At 42.2% G+C, this 16,982-nt stretch overlaps 1 protein-coding gene across 2 annotated transcripts in view; it reads left to right on the forward strand.

The window, feature by feature from the left end:
- IARS1 (isoleucyl-tRNA synthetase 1) overlaps window positions 1-16,982 on the forward strand; it is an 89,388-nt gene that overhangs the window by 58,202 nt on the left and 14,204 nt on the right. For both annotated transcript variants that reach the window (XM_051859118.3, XM_089336209.1), the window contains 9 exons: window positions 156-233; window positions 1,606-1,727; window positions 2,123-2,225; window positions 2,474-2,557; window positions 5,786-5,960; window positions 8,037-8,149; window positions 10,425-10,520; window positions 11,225-11,401; window positions 12,583-12,688. In XM_051859118.3, the coding sequence (XP_051715078.1) occupies window positions 156-233; window positions 1,606-1,727; window positions 2,123-2,225; window positions 2,474-2,557; window positions 5,786-5,960; window positions 8,037-8,149; window positions 10,425-10,520; window positions 11,225-11,401; window positions 12,583-12,688 (1,054 nt within the window). The remainder of the gene's footprint in view (window positions 1-155; window positions 234-1,605; window positions 1,728-2,122; window positions 2,226-2,473; window positions 2,558-5,785; window positions 5,961-8,036; window positions 8,150-10,424; window positions 10,521-11,224; window positions 11,402-12,582; window positions 12,689-16,982) is intronic.

The following is a 16,982-nucleotide window of genomic DNA, read 5'->3' on the forward strand; positions in this document are numbered from 1 at the left end:
GCTGCTCTGCTGGACCCTTGCAGGGGCACCAACTCAGGTGGTTGTGGCCATTCCTCCTCTGTATGCTCTCTGGGGGTTGTCTCTTTTTAATAAACTTACTTGTTTTTATGATAAACACTTATTTTTATTATTTGTGTTTCTTTTATCTTCACTAGGGTGAAAATGGGATGGAGGATTGTGTTATGGCCCTAGAGACTTTGTTTAGTGTCCTGTTTTCTCTGTGCAGACTGATGGTGAGAGTCCTCCTAAATCCCTGTGTCTGTGGGCATCCTCTGCTTACTTGGGTTCTGTGTAGAAGTATTAAAGCTCTCTGGTGCCTCCTCAGAGATCATATTACCTCATAATGCAAATAAGCCCTAAGAAGTACTAGATTCCTTCTCCTAGTTACTGGCGGTATAGGTTAGGGTCCTTAAATCTAGATAAGGATCTACACTTCATGGTGAGAATACTTTGTCTTAATGTGAGTTGCCATAATTGTCTGAATTATGTTCCCAACTTATATCTAACTGAACGAACATGATCCAGACTTTTTAACTTGACGCCGAGAGGAAAATGTACGTGTAATAGTTTGAAATATGCTCCTACCAGTTCAAGTGTTAATTGTATACAAGTGAAAAGACTCCAGCTTTAATTCCTTATATCGTATTCTGATACTTCAGTATAATGCTAAATACCTTCTGTTTATTCTTTAACATTCACCAAAAAGGAATCTGCCTCAGACAAAGTCCAGGGCATGGTGCCTTCCTGGCGTGACTCATTCCCCTTCGTCCCATGAAGCAGGTGGTGTTTTCTCCAGTTTATAAATGAGGTTTCTGAGGTGTGGGACATACTAGCTTGGTCAGAGGGCCCTGATTTTGTTACTGGTCTCCAAAAGTCCAGAGATGCTCTTGGACCTCTGGCTGTGGGTTTGCTGCTATGCTTCATAGATATTGTCGCTCCCCCTCTTCGTGGAGGAACGACACAAAACCCTGCCTAGGCTTCATATCCGAGTCACGGCACCATTATGTCGCTCCCCCTCTTCGTGGAGGAACGACACAGGACCCTGCGTTGTTCTTTCGTCTGCTCGGCCCTCCCCGGGTTTGCTGCTGGTCCTTCCCGGGTTGGCTACCGACCCTTCCACCTCCGTGGAAGGGCGGTTCCCCCTGCCACATTCCCCACTTCCGCGGGGGAGCGGCACACCGCCGGCCGGCTCTCTCGGGGGCTGCACAGGTGTTCCCCTTAGATGTTCCTGGTGCATGTTGTCTCTCTCCTCCTTTATAGTCCTCCTCCGCCAATCCTAACTCGGCTGCCCACACGCCGAGTACGCTGCTCTCCTCCAATCAGGAGCAGATCCCACAGTTTATTGGTTGAACTGGAGGCAGCTGTGTAGAAGCTGTTTCCCTTCTCAGTGCCATATTGTGGGAAAGCAGATGCATAGAATAAGTCTTAATTCCAGTAACTTAGTCTAGTCCGAGTTGCTCCCCACAGATATAAAGTTATTTCTCTGTAATAGGGTATGTGTGCCTGTTTCTGTACCATTCTCTGAAATGTTGAATTGCTGTTCTTCAGCATGAGGTTAGTTGATGGCTACTTATGTATCACATGATGTCCTCTGTCCTCATACAGGCCCCCTATACACCGTTTCTCACCGAATTGATGTACCAGAATCTAAAGATGCTGATTGATCCAGTTTCTGTCCAGGATAAGGACACACTCAGCATCCACTACCTCATGCTGCCTCGTGTTCGGTAGGAATCAAGTGCAGATAAGCTTTACCTGGGCTATGGAAAGTGAGTTGCCAGAGCAGTGAGGACCCCAGCTCCCAGGGAAGGAAGGTGGAAAGCGGGCCTTTCCCTGCTGTACCCCCCCCCCACACACACACACCTTGTTTTCCCACCTGAAGTGATAAGAGGCTCCTTGGGCTACAGGAGGATGCTCAGTGTGGAGCCCTCTGTATAACTGGCAGGTGGGTTATGGGCATGCCCCTTGGAGACACCTCAGAAAGCTCGCTATGTGCCCTGACCAAGGATACCTATCCATACTGTCCTTTCTCTAGTTTACTTCCTTCCTCACTTAAGCATGCCTATAGTTTTGGATTCTTTCTCTTTAAATCTAATCTGTCTCATACTCCTGCCTTTACCAGAGAGGAATTGATTGACAAGAAAACCGAGAATGCAGTGTCCAGAATGCAGTCTGTGATTGAACTTGGGCGAGTGATCCGAGATCGCAAAACCATCCCAATAAAGGTTTGAAATTTTATTTGGATTTTACATGATGCAAACCCAAGTAATTGTGTCTTGGGAATGCTTTCTTAATATAGAGAGCTTCCAACAGCAACATAACTCTTTTTCCCTACAAGAGTGGAAATGACTCCATAGTAGTTCAGGCTGATTGGTCTGGAGCTTGATAATCCAATAAACACTGAATGTTCTGTATTTTCTACACTTTAGAGGACTGGTTGCTTAGTGAGTTTCCCCATTTTTTTTTCTCCTAGTATCCTTTGAAAGAAATTGTGGTCATCCATCAAGATCCAGAAGCTCTCAAAGATATTAAGTCTTTGGAGAAGTACATCATTGAGGTAAAGTAGATGATTTGGCTGTTGTGGGCTGATACAGTCTTTGAGAAGATTATTTTGATGAATAGCCCTGAACAAAGTACTTTTTAAATGTATAATATATCAGTACATACATCACAAATTTAACTATCCATAAAATTTCATACTTTTCCTTAGAGTCATGAATTTATGCAGTATAATGATAATGCTTTAAAAACTATGTCAAATTAATGAATTTATTTATCTTTGATTTATTACCCTGATCACCTCTCTTCCCCAGAGTATTTTTTGATGATTAACAAAACTTTGTCCCTTCAAATTATGCAAGTAACAAGTGGCTTTATTGTTTATAAACAGTTGGAGCACTAGCATAGCATGTGCTTAGTGTAAGGTGAGCACAAGGATGTTCCTAAGATTTCACACACCTTTATGTACATACATATCCTCACATGTCATGCTGTCTGGGTTTATTTATACAGACTTAGGTTGTGTACATAGTCTTTGTTTTGCTTTTTTTACTATAGTAAACCCTTATTTTTTAAAATTGTGTATTTATTTATTATTAGAGTGATCTTCCATCTACTATTTCATTTCCAAAATTCCCGCAACAGCTGGAGTTGGGCCAGGCTGAGGTCACAGTCCTGAAACTCAGTCTGAGTCTCCCACATGGGTAGCAGGCACCCAAGTACTTGAGCCATCACATGTTGCCTCCCAGGCTGTATATTGGCAGGATGCCGGAATCTGACACAGAGCCAGTACTCAAACCTAGATACTCCAGTGGGGGATGTGGGTTACCCAAGCCATGACTTAACCACTGTCCCAAACCCCCACCCCATGTAGTGTGTCTTTTTAAGTGCTGTGTAAGTGTTCACTTTTTGAATGCTTCATAATTTTTTTATTTTTTTTTTATTTTTTGACAGGCAGAGTGGACAGTGAGAGAGAGACAGAGAGAAAGGTCTTCCTTTACCATTGGTTCACCCTCCAATGGCTGCTGCGGCCGGCGCACCGCGCTGATCTGATGGCAGGAGCCAGGTGCTTCTCCTGGTCTCCCATGGGGTGCAGGGCCCAAGCACCTGGGCCATCCTCCACTGCACTCCCGGGCCACAGCAGAGAGCTGGCCTGAAAGAGGGGCAACCGGGAAAGAATCCAGCGCCCCGACCGGGACTAGAACCCGGTGTGCCGGCGCCTCTAGGTGGAGGATTAGCCTAGTGAGCCGCAGCGCCGGCCTGCTTCATAATTTTTTAATGACTCTTCTGTTGTCAGAAATTTAGGTCTCTGACTACATACAAAAGATGTGTGTATCTTTGTGCATATATCAGTGTATGGATGTTGGATAGATACAAACAATGGAGTTTTGGCGTCAGAAGTTTAAATAACGATGTAAATTGTCCTCTCAGAAAGCATTTTTTCATAGTGGACATTTGGCGTGGTCGTTGGGAAGCTTGTAAAGACACGAAATCCCATATGAAGTGCATGAATTTAAGCCCTGATTCCAGCTCCAGTTCTAGCTTCTTGCCAGCACAGACACTGGGAGTCAGCAGTTGATAGCCAAGTGATTGAGTCCCAGCCCTGGCTCTGGACCCAACCCTGGAGCAATCCAGGCATTTGGGGAGTGAACCAAAGGATGAGAGTTCTGTGTGTCTCTTCCTCTTGAATAAATTTTAACTTATTTAAATTTTACAAAAAGCTTCATTCCATAATGTTTTAAACATAAATGTACTTTTAATTTCATTTTTATTCTTTTCACAGGTAATATTTAAATATATTATTGAAGAAAATGTTTCTGTATTTGTTTTTAATTGCTTGACAAGCATATACTCATAAACTATAATTTTAAAATAAAATATTTTGATCACTTAAAATAGCAAACCTAAACATTCTCCATCTCATTTTTATATCTCCTGTTATACTGTCACCATTTGCTGCTGCATTAGTAATCCTTAACTGATACAGTGGAGGCATGAAGTATTATGATTAACTTGATCTTTTGATTACTTGGTAGTTGACTGTGTGGTTCTGAAATTGCCTGTGCAAAAAGTTACCATGTTTACATTTCTAATTCTCTTTTTATTTTTTTAAGATTTATGTATTTGAGAAGCAGAGTTACAGAGAGAGGGAAAAAGAGAAGGGGGGGGGGGGTGGTCTTGCATCTGCTGGTTTACTCCCTAAGTGGCTACATCAGCCAAAGCTGGGCTGATCCGAAGCCAGGAACCAGGAGCTTCTTCCAGGTTTCCCATGTGGTTGCAGAGGTCCAAGGACTTGGACCATCTTCCACTGCTTTCCCAGGTCATCAGCAGGGAGTTGGATCAGAAGTGGAGCAGATGGGATTTGAACCAGCTCTCATATGGGATGCTGGCCCTGCAGGCAGAGGTTTAACGTACTATGCCATAGCGCCAGCCCCTACATTTCTAATTCTTCTTTTTTTTTAAAGATTTATTTATTTATTTGAAAGTCAGAATTACACAGAGAGAGAGAGAGATCTTTCATCCAATGGTTCATTCCCCAGTTGGCCGCAATGGCCAGAGCTGCACCTATCTGAAGCCAGGAGCTTGGAGCTTCCTCCGGGTCTCCTATGTGGGTACAGGGGCCCAAGCACTTGGGCCATCTTCTGCTTTCCCAGGCCACAGAAGAGAGCTGGATCAGAAGTGGAGCAGCCAGGACTAGAACTGGCGCCCATATGGGATGCCAGCACCTCAAGCCAAGGCATTAACCCACTGCGCCACAGTGCTGGCCTCACATTTCTAATTCTTAAGTCCTCTTTCAGATTCTCGGCTGTCTTGACGGATCTTGACAAAAAGCATTCTTTCCTGCCAGTGGTTTTGTGTATTTATAGAGTTGTACTACCATCACTATGATTTTAGAATATTTTCATCACCAACCCCCAGCCAATACCCATAGCATTCATACATTGATCATTCCGTGGCAACCAAAATCTCATTTTTGTCTCTAGATATTTGCCTTCCCTGGACATTTCATGTAAGTGTAATCATACATTTTGTGATCTTTTGTGTCTGATTTATTTCACAACGTTTTAAAGTTTTCACAGTTCATTCATGCTGTACATATGCTTCATAACATGTATAGACCACATTTTATATATCCATTCACAGTTGGCGGACATCTGAGTTCTTTCTACTCTTTGTTACAAATAGTGCTGTGTCACAGGTAGTGCTGCAGTGGATACTTGTGTGCATGTTTTTGTGTATCACAGGGTTTCATTTCTTGCATTTTTGTTTTGTGTTCAAACAATAGGAATTGAATGTTCGAAAAGTCACACTGTCTACAGATAAAAACAAGTATGGCATTCGGCTAAGGGCAGAACCAGATCACATGGTCTTGGGGAAGCGCCTAAAGGGAGCCTTTAAAACCGTGATGACATCCATCAAGCAGCTGAGCGATGAGGAGCTCCAGCAGTTCCAGAAGAGCGGTGGGTGTCTGCTGGGACCAGGCCGTGTTCCTGTCCTCAGGCCCAGTGATGTTCGACAGGTGGACTCCTGTCTGTGATCCTATCCCTAAAGAGAAGTTCCTTTTCATGTTAATAAAAATGCCTATTATAAATAAGTATGGTAATGTAGGAAAATGAAAATGACCTTAACCCATGACCTATCTTTGTAACATAGGTGAGTGTTTGGTCTCTGCTGTTCAGGGTGCAGCCTCGCAGGTGCTGGCGCACTGTTGTAATTCAGGTGTATTTCCCTCCAGGTGCATATTTGAGAATAGTGGAAAAGTCACAGCCTTACAGAATGAACATCACATTATAACTTTAAATTTCTTTTTTTTAACTTTTATATTTCTTGGGGTTTTTTTTTGCATTTTCACTTTATATTATATCTGATACGTTTATACTTAGAAATGCAGTTGGAAAACCTACATAATTTTCCTTCATGCACATACTTGATAATAATGTTTTTAACCAGTCTTTTAAATTAAGTTCTAAAAATGCTGTTGTGGTTTAGGAAGTCTGTTGAAAGGAAGCAGAAACCCCTGGGGTTTCATGACCAGGGAATGACCTGTCCAGATGTTGCTTGTGGCAAGGATAGCTTTTGGAGGTGTCAGAACCAAGACTGGGAAAAACTCAGATGAAAAAATTACAATATTTTTAGAGGAAAGGGAATTGGTACTGAGATTTGAAGCTACTTGCTAATGGGAAACAGGTCAAGACTTCTCACAATTTTTCTAAAGTTTCCAGAACCTATACTTTCATCTTTTATTTGGACAAGACTGGATTTGTTTATTTGGAAAAATTTTTTTAAAGCCCAATATAGAGTTGACAGCGTTTGTCCTTATACTGATGGTACTGACAGAATTTACAGAAAGAATGATGGGTTTCTTAAGTACTGTGAAGAAAAATACAGGGTAAAATGGCAACATGTAATGAGGGGGCCTAACCAAACCATCAGATCAGGAAAGAGGCCTTCGCTCCCTCTTCTACCCCTGCGGGAAGCATTTCAGTGAGTTTGCAGCCCTCCTGAGCTTAGAATCATACTTGGCCTAAGTGTGGCTCTTCACATCCATAGGCTCTACTGGGGCTCAAGATGTTTATTAACCGGGATTCTTCGGATGCTGAAAATTATACATTAGAAGGTCATATGAACAGAGAAATATAAGGACTTGGGAATCAGATGTGTGGTTATAGAAACTGGAGGAGATGTACCTAAGATTTCCTAGGTGTTTAGATAGAATTAATAAAACATAAAAAGTTAACAGCTAAAACTTAAGTCATTACTAATTCAACTCAAAATGTTAAATCAACAAAATATTATTTAATCAACTTTCAGGTCACAAATTAGACCTAATTAAACTAGATAACTGAAACATCAAGATGCCTGAAATAAGCCTTATTTGAAACTGAAAGCCTGTATTTTCTGAATGAACTGTTATGTGCTGATGGAATGGTTTTCAGAACACAAGGACCTTGGGTGAAAATGACACCCTGGTGCTCAAAGTCCTATTGGGTTATTACAGCTGACCACACAGGCTTCCTTGAAGATGGGGAATTGCCATCAGCAAGCATTCACATGTTCCTCTGCCTGCTCTGGACAGACATGGCCCTCAGTCTCATGCTGTCCACCCCATTTCACCTGTACCATACCCTTCTTGGCAGAGGGTAGGACCCTGCATCATATAGGCAGCAGTGGTGGACCTGAGTCTGACTTCAGTCTGTAGACTGTTTTCTTCATTCCTTCATGCTTCTCTGTTTAGGTAGGGACTTTTTCCTATTGGCCCATCACTTAACTTTGGAATGACTTTAGATCTGAGGGTTTATGTGGATCAGGAGACACTGGTGGTGACTGAACTGTTTTTAAGGCAGCGTAATACAGGCTAAAGATAAAGTGTGTCACATCCTTGGCTGCAATGGTGATAGTAGTCATGAGAAAATAATCTCTTGAAACCTCTGCAGCTCTGTTATGAAATTTTCCCCGAAAGAGGGCACAGCATTCTGCTAGGGGGTGGCTTGCAGAGGAGGGAGCTGATGGAATAACCGGAGCTGCTTCTCTAATAGGCACCATTGTTGTGGAAGGCCATGAGTTGCATGAGGAAGACATCCGCCTCATGTATACCTTTGATCAGGCCACAGGTGGGACTGCACAGTTTGAAGCACACTCGGATGCTCAGGTATTTTTCTGTCCCCTGGAATATTTTTTACCAAGAGATGGGAACATATGAGGAGAGAATGTTTACCACTGTGTACAGCTTGTCTCATTTTAGATTGGCATTATTAAACTGTGGTTTCATAGGCCCTTAACATATTTGTGTAATGAATACATAATACATAACTACGTAATGCTCATTATGTACTTATGATATGTACTAACAAGTAAATACTAATAAATAATTAAATGAATATTTTGTGATTTCTACTTGTGAGTAATTGTCCTAGAAGTTAGGTTACAGGACATAAACCCTTCAAAGAACAAATCATGCTCACAGGAAAGTAAACTGAATCTTGGAAATCTGCCTGGTAAGTTCTTGGGTGGAAATAGCACAGAGAAGGGCCCTTTCCAAAAACTGGAGTTAAGGATAGTGTGGTGAGGGAGCAAAAGTTTTTGAAGAGATTGTGCAGGCTTTTTTTTTTATTCAAGATCAGTACTTTTTGTCATGATAGGAAGGAGTATCTCTAGTGTGGACTTCTATTTATTTATTTTAAAGATTTTATTTATTTATTTGAGAGGTAGAGTTACAGACAGTGAGAGGAAGAGACAGAGAGAAAGGTCTTTCATCCATTGGTTCACTCCCCAAATGGCTGCAGCGGCGGGAGTTTTGCACTAGAACTGGCGTCCATATGGGATGCTGGTGCCACAGGCGGAGGATTAACCTACTGCCCCATGGCGCCAGCCCCATTTTATTTACTTGAAAGGCAGAGTTACAGAGAGAAAGAGCTCTTTCATCCATTGGTTCACTCCCCCAATGGCTGCAATGTCTGAGGTTGGGCCAGGCCAGACCAGGAACCAGGAACTTCTTCAGGGGCCCAAGGATTTGGACCATCCTCTGCTGCTTTCCCAGGTGTATTAGCAGGGAGCTAGATCAGAAGTGGCCCAGCTGGCCAGCACTGTGGCTCACTAGGCTAATCCTCCGCCTGCAGCACCTCGGGTCTAGTCCCAGTTGGGGCGCCGGATTCTGTCCCGGTTGCTCCTCTTCCAGTCCGGCTCTCCGCTGTGGCCCGGGAAGGCAGTGAAGAATGGCCCAAGTGCTTGGGCCCTGCACCCGCATGGGAGACCAGGAGAAGTACCTGGCTCCTGGCTTCAGATTGGCATGGTGCACCAGCTACAGCATGCCGGGCATAGCGGCCATTTGGGGGGCTGAACCAACGGAAGGAAGACCTTTCTCTCTGTTTCTCTCTCTCACTGTCCAACTCTGCCTGTCCAAAAAAAAAAAAAAAAAAAGTGGCACAACAGAGACTCAAACCGGTGCCCATATGGAAAACCAGCACTACAGGCTGTGGCTTAACCCTCTGTGGCACAGTGCTGACACCCTCTTCAAGCCTTTATGCATGACCTGATTTACATAAATATAGAGCTCCCTGGGAGTAGACAGTAGCTGGGAGTCTAAGGGGAAGTAGCTAGGAAGGAAGGCAGGAAGAGGTGGATAAGCAGTGAAAGTGACATTCTCGCCTATTACAGCACACCATGCTTTCAGAAGGGTTGATTGTGATGCTTATGAATCTCTTGAAACAGCTTACATGTTCAGTTTGTGGTGGTGGCCCTGCCATGACTAGAACTTTGAGCTTATCATCCGTATCAGGTTGTACCTCCTTTATGAAGCAAGGCAATTTTGTTAACTTCTGATTGAGCTTTCTCAATTGTAAATGGGGTGATGTCTGATTTACAAGGATTTTATAGAGTTTATTTCACTCTGTATAATGTGCTGTGTAGTAGAAGCGATGGTATTGTTAATACATCAGAATCAACAACCTTCAGAATAGATGAAATAGAAAAGGAAATAGGAATTGCAAAAGATGGAGCTTATCTAAGTCACATAAAAGTATTGTGGTCTGTCTAGAATGTGTGTCATGACTCGTACTTAAAAATGAAAGAATCAAAGTGTCTGGTTTAGAAAACCTGAAATTAGCTGCTTTGAGAACTGTAATCTGCTGGTTCTAATAGGAAAAGATGTGCTGCTCCAGAGGCTTCATGACTGAATGTTGATCTTACTCATGAGAAGAATTGATATTACTTATTTAGATGAGCAGATGGCAGACTAGCCATTACAAGGAAGTATCTAAGTAATAAAGAAGCTAGATGAATTGTGTTTGCTTTGCTCACTTGTATGAATAAATAGTTCTGTATGATAGACTTCTCAGCATTTAGTTTTAAATACTGTTTTGCTGATTTTCAAAGGATGTTTTCCCTCATTTGATTGTCATGGTATGCATTATTTGTTCCTGCTGCAGGCTTTGGTTCTCTTAGACATCAGCCCTGATCAGTCAATGGTAGATGAGGGAATGGCCCGGGAAGTCATCAATCGTATCCAGAAACTTCGCAAAAAGGTCAGTCTGTCAGCTCAAGAATGAGCTACTATTTTGGATTTTTGTTTGGGTTGTAGAAGACAGAAGAGGCAGCTAATGGACCTCTTTGTGATCAGGTGATAATGATTCACTAATCTGCAGTCCATTCAGATTGCACTCTGCAGAGGAGACAGGCCCCTTCCCCTCCCGGCTTATTTACTCCCAAGCTAGGTCTGGCTCTTTTTCATTCTCTGACCAGAACTTTTATCCAAAGTTGGCCCTTTCCACCCTTCTTTAGTTCTCTTGGGCATCCACAAAGTCGTATTCTAGACAGGTAGTGCCTCTGATTGGAGCAGAAGGTGACCAGAAATGACTGTGTCCCTGAGGAAGGGCAGAGGTGCAGTCCGTGTAGAAGGACCCCTAGCTCAGAAGAGATTTCCTCACTAGGGAGCTGGGGAAACCATGCAGAGGCCCCTTGTCTGGAGAGCAGGAGGGCCTCAAAGCCCCCATCACGTGGTATTTGTGAACCCTGTCTCAGTTCAGCCTTCTGTGAGCTGGTTCTCAGTTACTCCTTTGTTTCCATACTCATGAGGTGCTGGCTGGGCTATGTGCTAAGACAAAACACAAATGAGGTACTGTAGTACAGTTAATCATATGCATCACCTGAGGAGGGCAGGCAGCCTTTGTTTCACAGTTTGATTAACAACGTGTGCTGCTCTTTTTCAATTTTCTGCATGTTCTTTCAGTGCAATCTGGTTCCCACAGATGAAATAACAGTTTATTATAAAGCAACATCTGAAGGAAGGTATTTGAATAATGTTATTGAAAGCCACACAGAGTTTATATTTGCCACCATAAAGGCTCCCTTGAAACCATATCCAGTTTCTACATCGGAAAAAATTCTTATTCAAGAAAAAACACAGGTGAGTTCCGTTGAACTATTAGAAGAATTCAGATTAGGTTTTACTTTTAGTGTATATAATCGTATCTTGATATTCTGTCCCTAGATAGATTGGTGTAAAAAGTTTTACTCTGAACAATAATATGTAGGGTCAGAAAAAGGAAGTCCAAAGAGATGGCGGGGAAAAAAGGCAGAATGATTTCATAACAGTTTTTCTTGGGGAAGATGGGAAGATGGCCATACGTATACATGAGATTTGCCAGGAAGTAATGGCCATGTGGACTGTATTCTCTAAAACTGAAAAATCAGCGTTTGGGATTCTGGTAATTATCATGAAAAATAAGCAGGAGGGGCTGGTGCTGTGGTGAAGTGGGTTAACGCCCTGGCCTGAGGCGTTGGCATCCCATATGGGCGCCGGTTCTAGTCCCGGCTGCTCCACTTCCGATCCAGCTCTCTGCTGTGTCCTGGGAAAGCAGTAGAAGATGGCCCAAGTCCTCGGGCCTCTGTACCCGTGTGGGAGACCCGGAAGAAGCATATGGCTCCTGGCTTGGGATAGGTGCAGCTCCGGCCATTGCGGCCAATTAGGGAGTGAACCATTAGATGGAAGACCTTTCTCTCTGCCTCTCCTCTCTGTGTAACTCTTTCAAATGAATAAATAAATCTTTAATAAAAAAGAAAAGAAAAATAAGCAGGAATTGGCTTGAAAGCATTTAACATTTTTGGCAGAAGGTTGTACATTAAGCTACAATAGCATCTCCTGATGCTATATCTAAGGATTTTAGATGTAACTGTGAAAGTCTGATACTGAGACATGGAAGATACTGGCCCATAATCCAGAAACAGGTCCTTTGTAATATATCTCAAACATTTACTCAATAATTTTCTCCTTATCGTTCCTACTTTTTAAATTCAGACAGACAAGACAGGGCTCACACTGGCTTTTCAGTGGGGGTGAGTTGCAGTTTAGTTTTATCTGCTATTTTGGATATAATTGAATTGTTTTCCTTGTTTAAAAATGAGTATATGTTGCTTATATGATCAGGAAAAAGGTTACTGGGGATATCAATTGCAGTTCTCAACTCTTGATTAAGATTAAATATGCTACAATCCACAACTTCTGTTCTTACAGAACAGTAGTAGTAGTCACTGTGTTACATGATGATGTGGCATGCTGCAGTTACTCATGCGATTTCATGTGCTCAGTTAAAGGGATCTGAGCTGGAAATTACACTCACCAAAGGATCATCCCTGTCTGGCCCTGCTTGTGCATATGTCAATCTTAGCATTTGCGCAAATGGCAATGAGCAAGGTAAGAGTAAAAGAATTTCATGGTTTATATGGCCTTTTAAATTAAACTTGTGGATATCTTTAATAAAGGCTGTTATCAGGTAATTGATAAAATCAGATAATTTCTTTTGAATTATCATCAAAATTCACAGAAATAAGTGATTGGGTCCACACTTGAGAAAATGAAGCAGACATATTTTTCTCTCTTCCTGTGACTAAGTGTATCTAACAGAAATCTACAGAAAGGTCATGGAAAAAGCATATTGTGAAATAACTATATGTGGATTTCAATTTTTTTTGCACCAAAATTAACCTGTCGTCTAACTTGTTATAACATTTATGATTAGGGGCCGGGATTAAGCCACCACCTGCAGTGCTGGCATCTCATATCAGAGTGCTGGTTCCAACCCAGCTTCCCACTAATGTATCTAGAAAAGCAGCAGATGATGGGCCAAGTGCTTGGGTCCCTGCCACCCATGTGGAAGACTTGAATGGGGTTCCTGGCTTCTGCCTGGCCCAGCCCTGGCTGTTGGCAGCCGTGTGGGGAATAAAATAGCAGATAGAGCATCATCTGTTGCTCTCTCTCCCCCTCCTCCTGCCCCTGCCTCTCTCCCTCTCCCTCTCTCTCTCCCTGTCTCTCCCCCGTCCCCTGTCCTGCTTCCCTCTCCCTGTCCTTCCCCCTTCCTCTCACTCTTTCAAAAATAAATAAATAAAATAAATCTAAAAAAAAGAAAAAGAATGAACAGCCCCTATCAGAGCAATATGAATTCAACCTAAAACTGAAAAAAAAAACCATCAAATTGATGTTGAAATTTGAATAGATAAGTGGTGAAATCATTGATGCTTTATGCAAAATTTGTGGGTCAGTACCTCAAAAATTCAGCAGTTTACAATCAGACAACTCATTTTAAGAAGGCATGAGGGGCAGGTGTTATGGTGCAGTGGGATAAGCCACTGCTTGTGATCAGGTGGCAGTTCAAGTTCTGACTACTCTGTTTTTCATCAGCTTCCTACTAATGCATTCTGGGAGGCAGCACGTGATGGCTCCAGTGCTTGGACTCATGCAACCCATATGGGAGACCCAAATGGAGTTCTGGGCTTTTGGCTTCAGCCTGGCGTTAGTAACCCTGGCAGGCATTTGGGGAGTAAACCAGTGTGTAGAAGATTTTTCTCTCTGTTGCTCTGCCTTTCAAGTAGATGAAAATAAAAATTAAAAAGGAAGAAAAAGGCTGAGAGTGTTAATGAAGCAACAATAAATCATCTACATCAGTTGGCACAGAAAAAAATTAATATTAATATTAATCCTGTGTCATAATTGAAAAGGACCAGCAATTAGCAGCAGAGACCATGACCAATTCCACAGATGTCTAATTTGTTCAGCTTACACAGTTCCGAAAAATTACGGTAGAGAGAACTTTTTGCTTGATGGATCCCAATATAATATGGGTTGTACCCAGAATTAGCTGTAAACAAATGCAGGGCTTTCAGTGGAAATTTTCAACAAGTGCCTTCAAGATCCTGAAACATGTCTTTGAAGAATCCTTTTAATTTTATTTGAAAGTAGAGAAAGGGAGAGGCAGAGAGCTCCCATCTGTTGGTCCACTCCCACAGTACCTGCAATAGCCAGGGTCCAAAGCCAGGAGCCAGGAACTCAGTCTGGGGTCTCCCATAAAGGTGGCAGACATCCAAGTACTTGAAGCTTCACCTGCTTCCTCCCAGAGTACATACTAGCAGGAACGTGGAGTTAGGAGCAGACTGTACTTGAATCTAGGTACTCCAGTTTAGATGTGGGAATCCTAACCAGTGCCTTAGCTGCTGCATCAGCTGTCTACCCCCTAAATAGAGCTCTTGTACAATTTAATTTTGGCAATACCATCTGGAGATAGAAAAAAATATCACACACACACATATGTATATATGACAGACATATGCAAACATATACATATAGACAGGAGCAGATGTCATGGCTTTCATTCTAAAACTAGCCACGTACCAGAAACTATAATATGAAATTTAATAGTTTATAAAAGAATAACTGAGTCAAATGTTTGCAATAGATGAAACAATTAAGAATAGATGAAACAATAGATGAAACAAATTAAGGTTACCTTATCACATGGCCAAAGCTGTCTGCTAGTATTTGCAGAAAAGACTTCAGGTTTTTCATTTAGGCAGAGTTTTAACACTTGACACTGAAAGGATTGTCCATGAAATGAAAAATTGCTAAGTTGAACATCATCAAAATTTAAGTTTTCATGATCCTGTGAAAAGGATAACAAAAAAGCTATAGATTGGGAGGATTTTACAAATAATGTATCCAACAAAGAACTTACAAAGATCTTTTAAAACTCAATAGCAAAACAACAATCCAATTGGAAAATGGGAAAAGATACAAACAAAAATTTATCAGAGAATAAATATAGATGACAGAAATGCATGTGAAAATAACATAATTAGCACTTAAGGAAATGCAAACTACAGTGAAATGTCACTACACACCTATCAGAATGATGAAAATAAAAAGTAGTGGCAACTAAAATTCAATTGACAAAAACTGATGAAAAGTCATTTTATTGTGTTTCTTCTGTATTAATGAGTCTGATCATAGAGTTTGGAAACAGACTTTGTTGATAATAGAATGTATTATATCTTTGCCTGTAGCATTTCTAAAATTAAGAAACAAAACTGGATTCCTAAACATATTTTGCTCATAGCACCAATGGTTTTAGATGGAGATTGTGAACTTGAATAAATACTGTACTATCAGCTATCTTTTGATTATCATTTGCATAGTAAATACCTTTTCCATCTATTTATCATCAAAACAAAAGTGTAGTGACAGTTCCAAATGTGAGTGAAGATGCAGAGCACTAGATCTCTTATTACTGGTAGGAATGTACAGTGTTACAGCCATTCTGGAAAGAGTTTGGCAGTGCCTTTAAAAGCTAAATATGAGCCAGCGCCGCGGCTCACTAGGCTAATCCTCCGCCTTGTGGCGCTGGCACACCAGGTTCTAGTCCCGGTCGGGGCACCGGATTCTGTCCCTGTTGCCCCTCTTCCAGGCCAGCTCTCTGCTGTGGCCAGGGAGTACAGTGGAGGATGGCCCAAGTGCTTGGGCCCTGCACCCCATGGGAGACCAGGAGAAGCACCTGGCTCCTGTCTTCGGATCAGTGTGGTGTGCCAGCCGCAGCGCGCCAGCTGCGGCGGCCATTGGAGAGTGAACCAACGGCAAAGGAAGATCTTTCTCTCTGTATCTCTCTCTCACTGTCCACTCTGCCTGTCAAAAAAAAAAAAAAAAAAAAAAAAAACTAAACATGTACCTTCCTCTTTTTTTAAGATTTATTTATTTCCTGGGTCCAGTGCTGCAGCATAGTAGGTTAAGCCTCCGCCTGTAGCACGGGCACCAGTTCAAGTCCTGGCTGCTCCACTTCCAATCCAGCTCCCTGATAATGGCCAGGGAAAACAGTGGAAGAGGCTCAAGTGTGGTCCCTGGCACCTGTGTGGGACACCTGGAAGAAGCTCCTGACTCCTGGCTTTGGGTCAGTCCAGCTCCTGCTGTTGTGGCCATTTGGGGAATGAACCAGCAGATAGAAGACCTCTCTATGTCTCTTCCTCTCTCTGTAATTCTGACTTTCAAATAAATAAATAAATCATTTTTTAAAAGATTTATTGATTTGAGAGGTAGAGTTGCAGACAGAAAGAGGCAGAGAGAGAGGAGAGAGACAGATCTTCCGTCTGCTGGTTCACTCCCTAAATGGCTATAATGGCCAGGGCTGGACGAGGCCGAAACCAGGTGACAGGGGGCTTCATCCAGATCTCCCATGTGAGCTCAGGCACCCAAGATTGTCCTGCTTTCCCAGGCACATTGGCAGGGAACTGGATTGAAAGTAGACTTGAAGTAGCACCCATATGGGATGCTAGCACTGCAGATGACAGCTGAACCCACTGTGCAACAGCGCTGTCCCCATGCCTACCTTAATTATTCAGCAGCTGCACTCTGCACTCCTAGGTTTTTATCCCAGAAAACTGAAAGTTCATGTTCACCAGGGGAAAAAAAAAAAAAACCTCTACATGAGTGTGTATAGTAACTATTCATAATAACCAAAAACTGGAGCCAATGAAGATATTCTTCAGGAGTAAATGGTTAAACAAACTGGTGCTTCCATATCCTGGAACACAACTCAGCCATAGAAGGGAACAACTACTAATTAATAATGCAACTTATTTGAATCTTTATATTGATGCTAACTGGAAAAATGTTCCATATATGATTACCTTCATGTTGCATTCTTAAAATGATAAAATTTTCAAAATGA

The sequence above is a fragment of the Oryctolagus cuniculus genome, chromosome 1 (genome assembly GCF_051225735.1).
Source record: "Oryctolagus cuniculus isolate XC-2025 breed Fujian yellow rabbit chromosome 1, ASM5122573v1, whole genome shotgun sequence".
Lineage (NCBI taxonomy): Eukaryota > Metazoa > Chordata > Mammalia > Lagomorpha > Leporidae > Oryctolagus > Oryctolagus cuniculus.